This window comes from Balaenoptera acutorostrata, chromosome 10 (assembly GCF_949987535.1).
Source record: "Balaenoptera acutorostrata chromosome 10, mBalAcu1.1, whole genome shotgun sequence".
In the NCBI taxonomy this organism is placed as follows: domain Eukaryota; kingdom Metazoa; phylum Chordata; class Mammalia; order Artiodactyla; family Balaenopteridae; genus Balaenoptera; species Balaenoptera acutorostrata.
Genome location: NC_080073.1, coordinates 68,743,512 through 68,761,517, shown reverse-complemented (window position 1 = coordinate 68,761,517; position 18,006 = coordinate 68,743,512). Strand labels below are relative to the sequence as shown.

The 18,006-nt window shown below is 41.2% G+C and overlaps 1 protein-coding gene across 4 annotated transcripts in view; it reads right to left on the bottom strand.

Moving 5' to 3' along the window:
• Positions 1-2,108: 2,108 nt before the first annotated feature.
• Positions 2,109-18,006, bottom strand: part of MAPK14 (mitogen-activated protein kinase 14) — a 70,165-nt gene continuing 54,267 nt past the window's right edge. The window contains exons 9-13 of one of the 4 annotated variants that reach the window (XR_003622020.2): positions 16,824-16,903; positions 10,332-10,410; positions 5,296-5,469; positions 5,022-5,103; positions 2,109-4,489 (exon numbers count right to left, since the gene is read on the bottom strand). Coding sequence is in view for 3 of the 4 variants with exons in the window: in XM_007197968.3 (XP_007198030.1) it covers positions 4,422-4,489; positions 5,296-5,469; positions 10,332-10,410; positions 12,915-12,994 (401 nt within the window). In the remaining variant the exon portion in view is untranslated. Of the gene's footprint in view, positions 4,490-5,021; positions 5,104-5,295; positions 5,470-10,331; positions 10,411-12,914; positions 12,995-16,823; positions 16,904-18,006 lie in introns of those variants that run through there. The other 3 variants (XM_007197968.3, XM_007197967.3, XM_028162765.2) reach the window with 3 other exon arrangements.

Sequence of the window (18,006 nt, the reverse complement as noted above, 5' to 3'; positions counted from 1 at the left end):
GCCCTTCCTGGCCTGCTTCTCTCCGGAGGGTGGAGGTGCGTTTCTATACCAGATGATAAGGAAGCAGGGGAGGGGGGCTGGGACCTGGGCGAGGCCCAGTGTGTGCTGCACAAGATAAGGCACCAAGTGCCTATCCTACCCATTCTAGTCTCCTTAGTCTCTAATTGATTATATTGTAAGCAATATGACAAATGACACAAATATAATGCAGATTAATTGCAATTATTGCAAATCTTACAAAAGAGCGGATTTGATGAACTTGACAAATAATGCTAGAAAACTGCTCAAATCTCAAGCAAAGCCACTGAAAAATGTGGATCTGGCAGACTCAGAGGATGACAATAAAGGGAGAGGTGATAAGGTGATCACCAAGGTGATCACTTATAAAAAAAGAACAATGTAAATATCAAGAGATTGAGGTCCATAGGAAAACAGGAAGATCTCAGTTTTTATTTATTTATTTTTGCCACCGAGTGGCATGTGGTATCTTAGCTCCCCGACCAGTGATGGAACCTGTGCCCCCTACAGTGGGAGCTCAGACTTTTAACCACTGGACCGCCAGGGAAGTCCCGGATCTCAAGTATTTTTGAAAACATTCCCTCTCTGATCATGCTGTAAAAATCAGATGGAAAGAATATTGTAGGATACTAAACATGGTTTCACTTGAAAAACAAACATTTGATTCTTTGTTATAAGAATATTTTTAAAATTACAAGCTTTTATAATTTCATTCGGTTTTCATAATGAAAGTCCCCATCAGACTTCCTCTCTCCCCGAATCCCCACCATATACAATGAAATTCTGGTCCCCGTTTTAAGTGGATTCACTTTTAGGTGAGCTTTTTCTGGTGTCAACCCCCTCCCTGAGCTAAACAGGCCCTTTGCTCTCAGCAGCCGGGGAGGAAGGTTGTGTCACAGTGCTGATTCTGGTATGGGAAGGCAAAATATTTCCTACCATTGTCTGATCCTTACAGGGGCTGATGTATCACATGTCACAACTGGGTCTCTTTTCTCTTACCCCCTTAAGAAGTCACTGAGGACAGAATGAAGACAAGAGCCTGTGCTTGGTTTGCCTTCTATCCCTGCCATCATTCCCAGCTGCCAGCCAGGGACCAGACAGCACAGGACAAAACCCCCAGCTGCACACTCTCAACATCCTCACAGGCTGGGCCTCACAACCCACCCTGGGACCCCTGTCAGTCAGCATTCCGGGGCCACTGAGGAAGGAAGCACACCAACACAGGCCCTGAGAACAGCTGTGAGACCTCGTGACGCTTTAATCTTGTGATGCAATCCAGTAGTTTTGAAGAATATTGTTGTCAAGGGCCATATGACAAGTCATCAAATACATTTACTCAAAAGTCTATAAACAATGTACACATACAACCTTCTCCCTACAATTTTAAAATAAAAACATAACTTTCTACAGATAGTCTTGGAAAGTCAAAGCTGAAAAGAACTCAAGCATATTTAAACAAACTTCATGTTTCAGATGAGGAATCTGAAATCCTAGGCCAGGGGTCGGCAAACTTTTTCTGTAAAGGGTCAGAGAGTAAATAGTTTAGACTTTGTAGGCCATATGGTCTCTGTCGTAACTATTCAACTCTGTTGTAGCACAAAAGCAGTCACAGACAATACATAAACAACGTGTGGTTGTGTTCTGATACAACTTTTATTTATGGGCACTGAAATTTGAGTTTTACATTATTTTTCACATGCTACAAAAATACTGTTCTTCTTTTGACTTCAAGCATTTAAAAAGGTAAAAACCACTTTTAGTGGGCTACACAAACAGGTGGTAGACTGGATTTGGTCCCTGGGCCATAGTGTGCTGACCCCTGTCCTAGGACACTCTGACACCCAAGTGTAGCCCGTAGTGTTATACCTTGTTTATTTGCTCTTTGCTTTGGCCATCCACATCAAAGACTCTGACCTGCTTAACCATAAAATGTACAAGCACGGAGCTCTATAAATGTTTTCTACATTTTAGGAGTAATATTAAGATCTGTCAGAAACATATGCCAGGCCACAGTTGAAAAACAATTGATATAATGCTATATTGTGTATTAAATAAAAACGAGAAAAATATAATAAATTTGAGAAACTCACTAAATTTGAAAAATAGGCTTTATTTTAACCAGTGGTATTGTATGACATCCTATATGGCATAACTGAATACAGCCAAGTTCATGAGTACAAATAAAATAGAATTTTCCCTCATTCTCTCTTTCGTTTTCTGTTCAGAGAAATCAGGAGATGGGAGCATTATGCTCAGAAACCAAGGAGCTCTTCCGCACGCAGGCTCCAGCTGAGTCCAGGCTCCTGGCGCATTCAGCCTCTTAACACGTATACGGTCTCATGTGCAAAGACCTTTATGAAAAAAATATTCAGAGCAGTATTTCTGTAGGAAATCACACTAGCATTTACAACAAAACATGGCTGATAAAATTCATCCTGCTGTGGATCACGAGGATTTGAACTGCATATAAAGGAGATGAGGCCTCTGCGTTCATTTTCCTTTAAAGAGGGGGCGAATTCCGGGTGACTCCCGGGTGAGGTGTGATCACCATCAGCTGCCTCCTTCCTTCTCGCTCCAGTTCACTTGGGGGTCCTACCCTGTCCCTCTGGAGTGCAGGTATCACTGCACTGTGACAGAGAAATGGAAACACCTTGGCCCCAATACAAGATTCTGTCACACAGCCAACACTGGAAGTGGCTCTACGCTTTCTTCTTTCACAAAAGGTTTAAATATATGGGCCCTTATGTAGCACAAGATGCCTGAAATTCAGAAAATTATGAAAACAACTCTTCTCCACCCCTGAGGATATTTCATCTTTATAAAGTTGAAAATACAAAATATTAAAATAATTTGCCCTTTCTCCCCATCAAAAGGAATCATATTCTCAATGGATTCCTGCAATATAGAAAATTCTGAAACAAAATTTATTTCTCCACAAACCAAGACCAAGAAGTCAATGTTAAGCTGCCAAGAAGACCCTTTTCCAAAGAAGGGTGGAAAAGACACCTCATTACTTTTCTTTTTAAAAAATAACCATATTTAGACAAAGATAGCAAAAGGAGTTTCTGGCCTCATGAGGTTTTATTTTTCACTTTGATTTTCAGCATTTCTTAGCATTGGTTATTGGGAGTGAAGAGAATGACTTGTTCTCCAAAGTCTGAGATATTCCTGGGACAAGCCCTGATCTTTCCTGGTTGACGGCTCCCCAAAAATAGTCTGTTGAAAACCAGATGGCAAGAATGGAAATGCTATACATCCATCTGTTCCATTTCTTCATAGTTTTCACATCAAAAGCACCTGGAGTATCACTTGTGTTCAACACAAAATAGCACTGGGGGCTGAAGAGAGGATGACATCACTTGCCCATAGCATCAGCTGAGGTGACGTGGATTCTGAACTACCCACAAGGTCTTCACTGGCAAACCTGCCTGGCACCAGGGCCTCCCGAAGAGAACAGGACGAGCAACCGTGCATGCTCAAACAGCAAGACGTGCAAAACACATCATCACTCTGCTAGGAATAAAGAGCACGCAGGAAGTACACTGAGAGCAAGAACCAGCTTCTGACTACTGGGGCCAGTACTTAAGAAACCTCTGCACTGAAGGTGGTGGGTATGCAGAGAAATGGCAAAGACACCCGGGTGGGGGTGTGGGCGTGAGGGAGGAAGAGAGAGAAGCACATATATGCACGCTCACACGTGGTGCCTCTGAAGGCTCCCTGGCCACTTCGGGTTCACAAGTGGCGGTCCAACAACGTGACTACTTGCCTGGCTCAGAACTTCATCCGCTGCACTCTCCTAACCAACTACACTTTCTTCTCTCCTTTTAAGGCACAGACATATTTATAGTTTCAGGTACAGCTGTTGAGTTCTGAGAATCACACTAAGCAAGTTAATCACAGACTAGTGCACAGAAGCCAGTTGGTCCTTTTTGGCTGATGCATCACTGAGGGACAGCTCCAGGTGTGAAGCAGCCAGAAGGTGTGAGCCTTCTCTCTATGCCACTGTGGGATGCGGTCAAGTCTAACCTCCACCGTCAAGGTGGGGCCACAGGAGAGGTCAAAATGCCAAAAGCATGACTGGGGTCTGGGATGTTTAATATTTTTCACTTTGCATTTAACAAACCCTACAAGATGGCAGCTCTTGCCCGCCTAGCTGACTCTCACGAACAAGAGCAAGCAGAGGCTGCCACAGAGCATCTGTCACTCCACGTAAAGTCACTGTGATAGTTTGCTCATCATCTCTTACCCTCCACAAAGTCAGACACACACAACACACACACACACCCCTTCCACCATGGAGGAAATCTTTGCAACAAGAGGCACTTGAATGATATTTGGAGAGTTCCCATGAAAAGGCCTTCCCCTCACAGTGAAGTGGGATCAACGGAACAGAAACCAGATACTCAAGACTCCATCTCTTCTTGGTCAAGGGGTGGTGGCACAAAGCTGATGACTTCATCGTAGGTCAGGCCTAGAAATTGGGAAGGAAAAGTACGATGTGAGAGTTTAGACTTTTCACTTTGCTGGCAAGCACCCTAACTTCTAAGCTCAAGATCCTTCCTCCCTGTTCAGGCCGCTGGTTCGATGGGCTACTTCAAATAATTGCCTCATTGCTTGTGTGTAATATCCTAATGGAACGTGTGATTACACAGAAGTTCAAGGATACATATAAAAGAACCATTTTTCTTGTTTCTTTCATCATCTAGTGCCTCCTCTTTAAAGCTCTGGAGAAGATGCTCAAGAGTAGCAAAGCAATCCCACACGCTACAGCAACAGATAATCCTGGCTTTTGGGATTTAACTCGAGTTCTGAATTTGTGTTTTATGGAGAGAATATGAGATTGGGCATGGGAGACCTGGGTTCCATTTCTGGCTGCATCCCTAACTATGTCTAAGGTAAGAGATATGATATAAACTCTCTTCGCCCCAATTCTATCCATTGTAAAAATTCCCTATTCCCTACTTAGCTCAGAGAGATGGTATAAATGCAGAAATTCTGAGAACCTCAAAGCTCTATGCAGACGTGAGGGGCTGTGCACAAAATCAGACCAGACAGAAGCATCTCAAAGGTCCAGAGTGTCGTCATCTACAACAGACAGTTTCCATCAGAGGAACATACGCATTCTGCATTAGAGACCCTCATTACAAGTTTTAACGAGTTGGATACAACCAGAAAAAATTCCACCACCCCCCCACACAGCTTTTGGTTAGTGGTTCACCTAGGAAAGATTTTTAAATCTAAGTTCTCAAGCTAGATGTTCATCCTGCTATGACTTACTTTTCCATTCATCTATAAGGAGGTCCCTGCTTTCGAAAGACTGATCGTAAGGATCAGCCACTGGTTCATCATCAGGATCATGGTACTGGGCAAAGTAGGCATGTGCAAGGGCTTGGGCTGCTGTAATTCTCTTATCTGAGTCCAATACAAGCATCTTCTCCAGCAAGTCGACAGCTATCAGTACCACAGATTGGAAGGAAAAAAGAAGAGTTTTTAACACGTTACCAAAAATCTATGCCTTATTAAGCAAACACACAGTTTTGACCCTTCATACCCAAACAAAGAATTCTCCAAAGTATCTGATCTAGGATATATTACTCCTTTCCTCCTTTAAACATATACGTGTGTGTGCATGCTTGCATGCGTTTATGGATGGGTGGGTGGATTTTGTATTTGTTAAGAATATATCACTGGGACTTCCCTGGTGGCGCAGTGGTTAAGAATCCACCTGCCACTGCAGGGGACATGGGTTCGAGCCCTGGTCCAGGAAGATCCCACATGCCACGGAGCAACTAAGCCCGTGCGCCAAGACTACTGAGCCTGCACTCTAGAGCCCACGAGCCACAACTACTGAAGCCTGCGCGCCTAGAACCCGTCCTCCGCAACGAGAGAAGCCACCGCAATGAGAAGCCCGTGCGCTGCAACTAGAGAAAGCCTGTGCGCGGCAATGAAGACCCAGTGCAGCCAAAAATAAATAAATAAATAAACTAAAAACCAAAAACCAAAAAAAACTAGAGAAGAATACATTACTAAAGAAGAATTTTAAAAAGTAACAGATTGTGTTTGAACAAGCTTTTGTGGAATGTCAGTGTCCTACTGCTACCACTACGGTCAAAATGTCAGAATGAAAGCCCATAACTAAAGTAATCTACAAGAGGTAAGTAGGGCCGGTTTCTTACTGTTTTGTCCTTTCTGTTTATTACTAACATAAGGCAAGTGAATATTCATCTGATGGATCTAATGAACAAATTGAGGATTTTTTATGGGTGTGTGGATGAGACATGGTATTTGGATAAAATCATTATGAGCAGTTTCAGTATACAAAATAATAGGACAGTGAATAGTCATATGCCCACCACCAACAATTAACCTTCTGTATTTCTTTATCTATATATACATATATTTTTCACCGAACCATTTTAAAATAAAATTACAGACATGAAACTTTACCTCTAAATATTTCAGCATACAGATAGCTTCCTATACAATCATAAAACTGTTATTACATATGACAAATATATAATTCCCAAATATCATCTAAAATCCAGTACATGTTAAAATTTCTTCAGTTACCCTAAAGTTGTTTTTTATACCTAGTTTGTTCAAACCAGGATCCAATTAAGGGCCATGCATTGCATTAGATTGAGTTTCCTTAGTCTCGAAATAATCCCACTTCTAACCCCTATTTTTTCCTAACTTTGACCTGAAAATACCCACCCCCAGTTGTCTTGTGCTATCATGTACCTACACCCTTGTTTTCCTCTATTCCTTGTATTTCCTGAACCCTGTTAGATCTGAAAATTTGGTAAGAATTGGGTTATAAATATTTTTGGAAAGAATATTTCATAGGTGATGCTATGTACTTGATGGTACATTAAAGCCATTTGTCCCATTAATAATGAAGCTAAATTTGATCACTGGGTTAAGATGTTTCTTTTTTGCCCCAAGAAAGTACCCTGTGGGACACACCAGGTAAATATCAGTTTCTTTCACTTACAGCTTTCAGCATCCATTGAGTTTTCCTTCCCAGCAACTATTTCATTCGGGGGTCACAAAACAGTGGGTTTTTTTGTTTTCTTTTTTTTTTTTTTATAATTCTTACAAATGAGGATGTTCTGAGTTTCAGAACGGTGGCACTTGGGAGGACAAATAATGACATCTCGACAGTTATCACTTTGGTATAACAAAGGCATTTGAGGCTTTGCAAATTATTGATGTCTCCTTAAATGTGGAAGGGGGCAGGGATGGGTAGTGAAGGGGAGGACTGTTTCCTGAAGAGATCCATGCTGCATACACTGGAGGATGTAAAAGACCCCTGTCCTGCAGCCTCAATTCCAGAGTAATCCAAAGGAGAAATGTGGGTTTCAGAGGAATACAGGAACAAAGTGAATATTTATGTGTCAAGTTCATAAGTTTACACTTTAAAGCATTGGGAAAATTGCCTAGATATATGTTCTTCTTCTCTACTTAGAAAAAATAACCTTATCAGGTGTTGTTTGGGTCATATGATGAGTCTTTGCCACCCCCAGGGTAAAAAGAACCATGTCCTTATAACCAATACTTTGATAAAAAATAAGATCAAGGTTAAGAAAAAGATTCCTCTAAGATCTTGACAGATACAAATACACACACTCCATCAAAGGGCAATTTAAGTTTTACTTCATGTTTTGAGGATAATGGTGAAACATGAAGTCAGTAATGGACAAAATAGAGCTGTCAATATTTACACTGTTAGTATATTCCTTCTTGGTTAATATGCTGGGCACAAGTTCCTGGTCAGTAACACCATGTTCTGCCTGCAAGAAGAGACTCTTTATATGAGATCACTGGGCAGTGGACAGATAGGTCTGTTTAAATTTTGAGAACTGCCGTGCTGAGCAGCAGATGGCTCAAGCCTCCTTCAACTCACTAGCAGCCTGCAGTACTAAGTGGTATCCAGTTCTTTTGAATGCTTAAATGTCGTGATTCCAGAGAAGGGGGACACCTATCAGGATAGATGTGACCCGAATAAGCTGCTGGGACACACACATATTCCCCTTTCCTCGGAAAAATGAATTAACAAATCTCTTTGAGTCAGCCATCAGGAAGTCAAACAGTGAGCACTGCCATGTCTAAAACGTGAGCTGATATGATGAAAAAACTCATAACAGAATGACAGACAGGGAAGCGACCAGCACACAGCATAATTTCCCAACATCCTACAGTACTTAACAACTCAAAGAGAGCGTCTCACAGACCCTTGAACTAGATAACACAGTATAAACAAATCATACAAAGCCAATCAGAGCATACCAGGGCAGATGCAAACCCAAGCCAACCCCAGCAGAGTTCTGTATACCCCTGATGAGTTTGTGGATTTATTCTTAGATGTGAGAGTGATCCAGCTGAGATCTGACATACTCTCCATCTCCAAGGCCGACAGGGACTCATCTATAGCTGCCTAACACTTCAAAGAGTGTGAGCATCTCTGCTATTGTAAGAATTATCACAGTAACACTAAACTGCTCTCAAACAATCACCGTGGATGAAGTACTTAAAAAAGTAAAGCCACTTAGCCTTCACTCCAACTTCTAAAGAGGCTGTCGTGGGTGTCAGCTCTCAGAAGGATAAAACTGAACCTGAAGCCCGGCTGCTGGGACCCTTAAGCAGAGGGATGACCAAAACTGAGATTTAAAAACATACTACTAAGTGACTTCCCTGGTGGCGCAGTGGTTAAGAAGAATCTGCCTGTCAATGCAGGGGACACGGGTTCGAGCCCTGGCCCGGGAAGATCCCACATGCCACGGAGCAACTAAGCCCACAACTACTGAGCCTGTGCTCTAGAGCCCACGAGCTGCAACTACTGAGCCCGTGTGCCACAACTACTGAAGCCTGTGCGCTTAGAGCCCGTGCTCTGCAACAAGAGAAGCCACCACAATGAGAAGCCCATGCACTGCAACAAAGAGTAGCCCCCGCTCGCCGCAACTAGAGAAAGCACGCACGCAGCAACGAAGACCCAACACAGCCAAAAATAAATAAATAAATAAAATTTAACAACAACAGCAAAACATACTACTAAGATACAATCTTCAGAAAAGTAAGAAGGTTGATTGTACTATTGTCACAGCATTGCTCCCCTCCTGTCATAGGGAGGTCCTGGTCTGATTTTTCTGTGTCTGTCATTAAATAGCACTGTCCCCTGTCTTCTCCTAGAGTCAGGGAATTAGAGACTCAGGCAATAACACTTTTGGGGACCAAAAAAAGTACACATCAGCCCCTGGTTTTAAGGAACAAAGCAACTCTTTTTTTTAGCCAAGGCAGTACACATCCTGCAGCTGCCACTGTTACTTCCCTTTGCCAAAGATCCTGGAAGTGATGGTGGCAGGAAGGAACATGGAGCCATTACTTAAAGTCTGGGGTGGCAAATTAGCTTTGCAAAGAGAGAATGGTTAAGTCTCTAAGGGCAAAAGGAGAAGAGGGGGAGGGAAAAGTACATGAGGACGACGGGACCTGTAGGTAGAGAAGGGCACACTGCAGGGAGCGCCTGGGTGGGTCTACTAACCACCATCTGTGCTTCGGCTGTTTTCTCCCTCAGTGAGGGACACTGCAAAACAACAGCAGTGGGCTTCCCTGGTGGCGCAGTGGTTAAGAATCCGCCTGCCAATGCAGGGGACATGGGTTCGAGCCCTGGTCCGGGAAGATCCCACATGCCGCGGAGCAACTAAGCCCGTGCGCCACAACTACTGAGCCCACGCGCCACAACTACTGAGGCTGCATGCAGCAACTACTGAAGCCCGCGGGCCTAGAGCTCATGCTCCACAACAAGAGAGGCCACCGCAATGAGAAGCCTGCAATCTGCAACGAAGAGCAGCCCCCGCTCGCTGCAACTAGAGAAAGCCCGCGCGCAGCAACAAAGACCCAACGCAGCCAAAATAAATACAATAAATACACAAATAAATTAAAAAAAAAAAAAACCCCAACAGCAGTGGTGAACGACTCACAGGCTTTTCTCTGCTCCTCTTTCTTCCTGTATCCCTCAATCTGTTCTCCCAGCATTCCCATTACTTTCTCTCCTTTCTTCACTGTCCCAGCCTATTTCCCCCATCAAATTCTGTGATCATATAAATATATAAGCATGTCATGAGACTGAAAAAAAAAAAAACCTGACAATACAAACACGGATAATAAATGGCATTATTTACCTCCTTCCAAGATTTAATTAATGGTACGATATTTAGTCAAAAGGAAAAACTCTTCTTCAAATCCCTAACTTATGTCATAACCAATATTGAATATATTGATACTGAATCCATTAGATGAGGATATGGTCAACTTACCCAAGGGATTGGCACCGATAAATACATTTGCAAAGTTCATCTTTGGCATCTGGGTCAAAGACTGAATGTAGTTTCTTGCCTGTAAAACAGAGGGTTTTCAAAATGGCTTTGTTCAGTATTGTTGCTGCTCTCAAAGAGTCTGGGTCGTGTCAAAGAATGAGTGTTAACTGACAGGGTCTGCTAGCTTCAATGTTTATGAATGTCACTGACATTCTTTAAATACTTCTCTCTTACTGCCATCCTAACCTCCTTATTTACGATCAGCACCTTTATTTACTCCTGCTATCTCTCACAGTTAAATTTCAAGTGAACAAAAATGCGAACCAATTAAGTTCCCTTTCATTAGCATTCTGGTCACAGGATCAGAAGGTTAAAAAGATATCTAAGAAGTAGACCTTTCTGAGACAGCCTTCCTAAAAAAGCTGCAGTTGGCATAGGGATTGGTATTCCCAAAGAAAGTCTAGGATCAACTGTCTTTTGATGGTGCTGATCTCAGCAGGTACTCTTAGTATATGAAAAGGATATCAGTATTCAGCCTTGCTAACAAAATATTCATGGTGACAAGAAAGTAAACGTAAGCATTATATATATTATTCTAAGAGGTTCAAACACATTTTAAAAATACTAAACCAATTTAACAAGAGTAATAAAGAATCGTGGATAAGTTACACAGCCTAGGCAGAAATCCTTCCCCTACCACCTGTAAGATACATCTTCTTGGGCAAGTCTTAACTAGCATATCAATTACCTCATCTGTAAAATATTTGTATTACTATTAGATATTAGTATTTGGCTTGCCTATACCATATGGTTATTGTGATACTCAAGCAAGATAAAACTCATGAGAGCTTCCAACTAAAATTTTGACACACAAAAAATTTATATACCAATATAGGTTTTATAAGTTTGATTCTTGGGGTGCGACAGGCCTGAGTTTGAATCTTGACTTTACCACTTTGGGTAAATTACTTATTCTCTTTAAGTCTTGAGTTCTTCATCTATAAAATAGGGTTAATAACAGTGCCTACCTCACAGGGCTGGAGCGAGGACTAGCGATAACAAAGCAGTACCTCCTTAGCGTGGTACTTGGTTCAGAGGGAGAGCTCAAATAAACATTAGCTGCTATCACTGTCGCCTGTAGAAAGGAAAGCCTGACAATTTCTGGACTTCATTCTAAGGAACTTAAGGTGCTAAATACTTTCAAGGACTGACAGCTCTAATCAAGGCAAAACCAAACACTGGTCTTGAGAATAATCATATAAACACAAATGTAACTCATAAATGCGTGCTTCAGATATTAGGTATTAAAGTAAGTTTATGACCTTCCCTGTTTCAAAGAATAAATCCCACTATCAGTCCATCTGAGTAGCTGAGGTAAAACTTCTTTAAAGGTATGCATGTATAGTTATGTATGTACGTATATACACACACATACAAGGTTAGAAATAGTTCTAGCTGCTAGGGCAACGTCACCTTTTTAAAATTTATATATATATATAAATTATATCTATAATATTAACACATATAATACAATATTATATTAGTTTCAGGTATATAACAGTGATACAAATTTTTATAGATTATATTCCATTTAGAGTTATTTATAAAATATTGGCTATATTTCCTGTGCTGTATAACCTATCCTTGTAGCTTATTTATTTTATACATAGTAGTCTGTACCTCTTAATAACTTCACATTCTTAGTCATTGTATGCAGAGCAAGCAGGAGAGGCCCACTTTGAAAAGCAGCTGAGAATCTTTCTGATTTGAAAAGAAAGCTCTAGGAATTGAATTATCGACATGCCTGTTATCCCTTCCTACTTGAGCATGTAGATAAAAGAATGAATGGAAAACAGAGTTAAGAGACCTGTCTCATGCAGAGAACAATCTTCCCTATAATAAGATAAATAAAAAGACTACCTGAATAAAGCTGTGTTGCCAACCTGATTCCCAAAAAGATTAAGGGCACCTTAGAAAGAAGTGCCCCAATCATCTCTGATGATAAAACCAGAGTTAGATTAAGTAGTTAAGCATTGGTAAAAAAGGCACCTAACCCTATCTAAGTGTTCATAATTTATTTATATTATTTGCATATTTTCTTTTAAATATAGTACTTACTAGCATTAGACATTTTATAGGTTTGTTTGTTTTTTCTTTTTAAATGAAGACTCTTCTTTCGGTCATTAAAAAAATGGATGAATAGGAAAGGATGTTAATGGCCTTCAGTTAATACACCTCCAGCTGAAAATCATTAGATGGTAGCATACCCTGACTGTAGGCATAGAATCCTAGGAAAACACCAACTTCCTCTTGAGCACTAAATTCATAAAACTCAAATATAAAAGTAACATCATTTTCTAAGTACAAGCCTGTAAATTATATTCTCAGTTCACAGGATTGGGTGACGTTTTATCCCAAATGTCAACATTCTGTAATAGCACATAGGCAGTCTTTGCCTTAGTAGCCCTCAAGGCACATGCAAGCATTCAGTGACACTGAAAACTGTGTTGGTTATACAGTGGCAATAAAATGAGAATGTGGCCCTCTGAATTAGATATCCTTGCACAGTCTATTTGTTCTCACCTCATGGCTTGGCATCCTGTTAATGAGATAAGCAGGGGGAGTCCCCGTCAGACGCATAATCTGCTGAAGCTGGTTAATATCTTAGATGCCTAGTCAAGGGCATTGTTAAGCATACAGTGCGAAAAATAACTTTCAACTCAAGTTTTAAAAAAAGGCCAAAAAGCCACCCCCAAACAAACAAATAGCCTACTTCCACCCATCCCACCCACCCCAGGCCAGAGCCCAAGGCTGCATATGAAATCATGCTTCTGTGAATGGCATGAGAGTTAGTAGGCATGTAGCCAGTGACTGGCCATGTGGAGAAGAAAAACTTTCTTTTGGTTTTAGCATCATCTTTAACATTAAATATTTAGGCTCCCTGGAAAGAGACTGCCCCTTGGATCCAGGATGCCAGCCAGAGAACTGTTTTCAAGTACTGATGGCCAAAACGTGTTCGCTTGTGGGGTAAATGGAGAGGATTCAGAAAATTTTGACTCAACTTTGGATATAATAAAATGTCCAACATATCCATTTAAGGTAGAGGTTAAATTTTTGTGGCACAGGTTTAGGTGATTCTCTAAAATACCACCCCTTCTAAGGTAAGACCAAGGTGGTATGTGGGTTGATAAGCAGTACCAAGTTTCAAAGACAGTAGTTAGTGATACATTTAAAATACATGCCACAAACACACAATGGTAAGTGACAGGGAGATGGGGGGAAAGTTAGAAGCTAATGGCAGAGACAAAACAGAAGTCACAAGCTGCTGACAGTATTACAGCATGCCACAATGATTTCTCCCACAAGTCTCTTTAACAGGTGAACAGACTGACTTTTGCTTAACAAACATCCTGGAGGAAGTTGGCAAAACACTCTGCAAGTATCTGACAAAGGCAGAACTATGAGGCCTTCCAAATGTATGCGCACGTAGGTAAGTTGTACTCTAAACTTCTCTCATTTAGCTGTCCCATCAATTTTAACACAAACACTACAAAAATTGTTAGTTTATCATGTGTTGCTTATTAAAGTAGAGTGATGGGATTTTTAAAATCCTCAACACAATAAAAGCCTTTTCATATTCCCTTTGCTGTTATCTATTAATTCTCTCCTTCTGTTGTAGCATCATTTTCAGTAAGTACCCGAATCAAGTAATTTCACTTATTTGTGGCTTCCCTCAATGATTTTTCCACTTTAGCTCATCCTCTGAACTCAGATTCCCTAGTGGTCAGATTACTACAAACACATGTTCAAGGCTGGCTATTAGGAAAGAGCTGGGGCCATGAGCTCCAACCTGCCGTTCATGCTCCCTGGCCCAAAGACAGAAGCCAGCAAATTCAAAAGGTGGTATGAAGTTCTTTTAACATCCTCAATAAAGTTTAGATTTACCTCTAAATAAATTACATAACAAACTACTTTGCATGCCAAGAGAAAGAACAAAAGGGGGTCAATAAGTAAACCAGCAATAGGAATACCAGCTGGGTTTTAAATGTTAAAATCTTGTCACCTTTCTCTTCTTTCTTGTGAACAATAACTTGGCCTGCACATTTTCTGTTTTGTTTTTGTTTTTGTCTCCTTTAGTCAAATAGGTTATTATATCCCCTTTTTGTCGGGAAGTTAGGAAGAAAATATTTCCAGAGAAAAATGTGAGAGTGAGTCAGTGAAAGGGCTTTTGCTTTCTTAATATGATTTTTTTTTTGTCCTTTCACTGATTACTATAGGTATTGGGTCACCAACAAAAAAAATTCTCTCTCCTTACATCCATCGTGACCCATTTATCCCCGTTCTCATGGCACATGCTAACTTGTTCTCAGTCAGCCCATCTATTACTGCACTCTCTTACTCAGAATGTCCTATTATTTATTGACTGAATTCCATCAATCAGTAAATAATGGCATCACTTCTTCACTACTTTTCAGGAGTAACGAAAATAGCTATTGGCTTTCTCTGTTCACTACATTCCTCCACTAATGAATTTTTCTTTTCACTTTGAAAAGCTTTAAACCATTTTACTCACCTGGCTTTGTTATTTATGTATCATGTGTTCCACAAATCATGTGCTTCTAAGATAAACTAGTACTTGAGCAGTATCACTAACATCAAATTAATCTTGTCTACCCTTTTCAATGTTTAAATTACTTTTATGCACTAGCCATAACTATGCAGGAGAAAAAAAACACCATTTTCTTATTTCTATACTCAATATAATATTACTTAAGTTCTGTATTCCGATACTCAATTTTATTATGCCCAACTCTATACTAGAGCTGCTGAAATGTACGACGTGCCCTATATCACATAAGATAAAGACACTTCATTATTAGGTCAGGCACTGAGTGTTGTTTCTTTCTTTAAAAAAAAAAAAGATGGATTAATGACAGGTAAACATGATCATTTTACCCACACTTTTTCTTTTAGAAATTCTTGTGACTAACAGCACACACCTATAGGGCAGATGGCTGAGGGTGGGCTAGAAGACTGAGGAAGAGCTGCTAGTGGCCACCCCCAGAGAGGGAATGCATTTGCTATCTCAGTCTCATAAGCACTATTCATTAATAAACCAAGTTCCTCCCCAATCCCACTCCCTTGCCCCATGTCCTCTCTATTAGCCAATCTTTCTAAGCAAAGGCATTTAAGACAAAAAAGCATCATCCCATATCTTCTTTGATTCACTCCAACCCAGCTTTCTGCATTTCATAGAGCAAAAGAAAACACTCCTTCAGGCTGACACTGTGGTTGATAACTCTGACAATGACTTTCAAAACAGTGTGCAATCGTGAGATTAAAGTTTAGAACACATTATCAGAACATCTGGGATGTATGCTCAGCTCTGCCAAGTGACTCAGTGCATGACTTGGGCAAGTCACAGTCTTTCTGTGCTTTTGCTTCCTCATCTTAAATGAAACAAATTAAAAGCCTGCCTCTGGCTACCCAGCAGTCTTTCCAATTGGGCAAAGGGACCCCTTCAGTCAGAAACGCTGGGAGGAGAATACAGAAAGGCACAACTGGAACTTGGCTCCACAGCTCTTTTTCCCATTTATCCAAGTGCCTGGCAGCAGACAGAAGGGAAAGGGGAGAAAGACTGGGCTTTCATGATTTCCCTCACGCCTTTGGCCCAAGAAAATGACCAACAGCAGGAAATGAGAGCCAAAGTAAGCCAGAGTCACAGTCCCATGGCTTCTCTCTAAATGCCTGCTTAGAAGCAGGAAGGCATTAGCTCCAAAGCTTTTTCTCAGGTTACTCAAACTTATAATTACAAAGGCAGGCTGTGGGAGAAGGATTTACAACCCTACTCCTGTGGGTCTGAGGTGTGAGGAGTGGGGCTGTTACCTCTGATGGTCTGGAGACTGGGTAGAGAGGGACCCCTGTGGGGAATAGACACCTTACACAAGATGTGCGAGTTGTCTATTCTAAAATAATAAAAAGAAACTAACTTCTGGAAAAGGGCAAGAGAGTGCAGACAATGCACATTTCATTCTTTTAGTGATAAAGCTAGACTAATACATGGTGAGGCTCATGCTCTGAAGATAAACACTAACCAAAAAGTGAAAGGAGCCCTTGAGCGTATGTGAAACTCTGAGAAAGATGAAGTCAGGGCTGGAGAATGGAGACAACAAATTTTCCATTAATCTCTTGGAATGGATTAGAATCTCAAATCTCATTTACTGGCATACTACTGCCCAATACAAGCTCCTATGCTCTACTATTACATACCCAGATAGAGAGAAAACAAAACACGCTCATGCATGTGAGCAGGCAGGTACACACACACACACACACACACACACACACATACACACACCCTTCATCTCGGAAGTCGGCACACAAAGGGCATATGTGCTTACAAACATACCCGGGTCAAAGTACAGACTGACAGAAGGGAAGTGGCAGAGGCTCCCAACAGGGCAGATTATTACAATCAAAGCATCAACTCACAGACTCTGAGGAGATTTTCTTCAAAAGCTCAGCCCCTGGGGTTCCAACGAGTCTTAAAATGAGCTTCAACTGATCAATATCTAATGGTGGACTATAAAGGAAAATGTTGGGACAAAATAAAAATGAAAAACAAACAACAAACAAAACGAAACAAACAAAACACCCCAATAACAAAAATTAAAAACCCCAAACCAAGCCAGAATGGTGAGTTCATCTAGGTCACGCCTTCTGTGGGGCGGCCACTTCAAGTAGGGCAGGCTCCTCCTGTACAGAGACTCAAAATGCGACCACACACATATCCAACTTATATTCATTTTGTGCTTCTGTCAACATCCCCTATCAGTAAAGTGAAGCGACTATAGCTGGGTACTTAGATGCCAAAGACAGCATGTGAAAGCACAAAAGCATCACTCAGTCCATATGCTCAGCTCACACCTACCTCCTTACCTTCCACCAAAGCACCGGCAGCCAGTCAAGCGAAGAGCACTGGTCAGCAGAAGGCCACAGAGAAGAAAGAAGCAGAGAGCATAGGAGCTAGGGATGTACAAGCCTACCTGTGAATATTCCCCTAAGGCTTGATCTAAGGAGTCTGTAATACGACAGGGGACTGGGAAGCTGCCGGGGCCTAACCACCTGAGATGTCCTCCAGAAAACCTCTCTGTCCACACTGACTATGCTAAGCAGAGAACTGTGAGCGATAGGCAGCCAGCAGAGGGCCCCACCACCTCACTGCATCTGCACAGCCTTCTGGAGCACCATAACAACATAGAACATATGAGGCTTCAACTTTATAAATGTATTAACAAACCTCACGCATCCCCAGAGCTCTAAATAATAGGCTACAATGCCCAGATCTTTATTGTGGCAGCCAACTCTTCTGTGCATATTCACTATGTATGTACGTGTACTGACCAGAAGACAGAAACTTCCCATATGTTCTTACTGCTTTTAGCCTTGCCTAAAAAGCTTTTTAAAAGGAGAGAAAAAAAATATTATAAAATAGCTTTCAATATTCTCTATGAAAATTTGAATAGCTTATCCATGTCTATATTGACATTCAGAGGGAAAAGGAGGAGAGGATGACTATCTTCTGATTCCTGTCAAAAAAAAACCTGGCAGATTTCTTGCATGATTAGATCCTTCTCAACTTCAGGTGTCAGCTTGAACTTCACCTCAGAGAGGC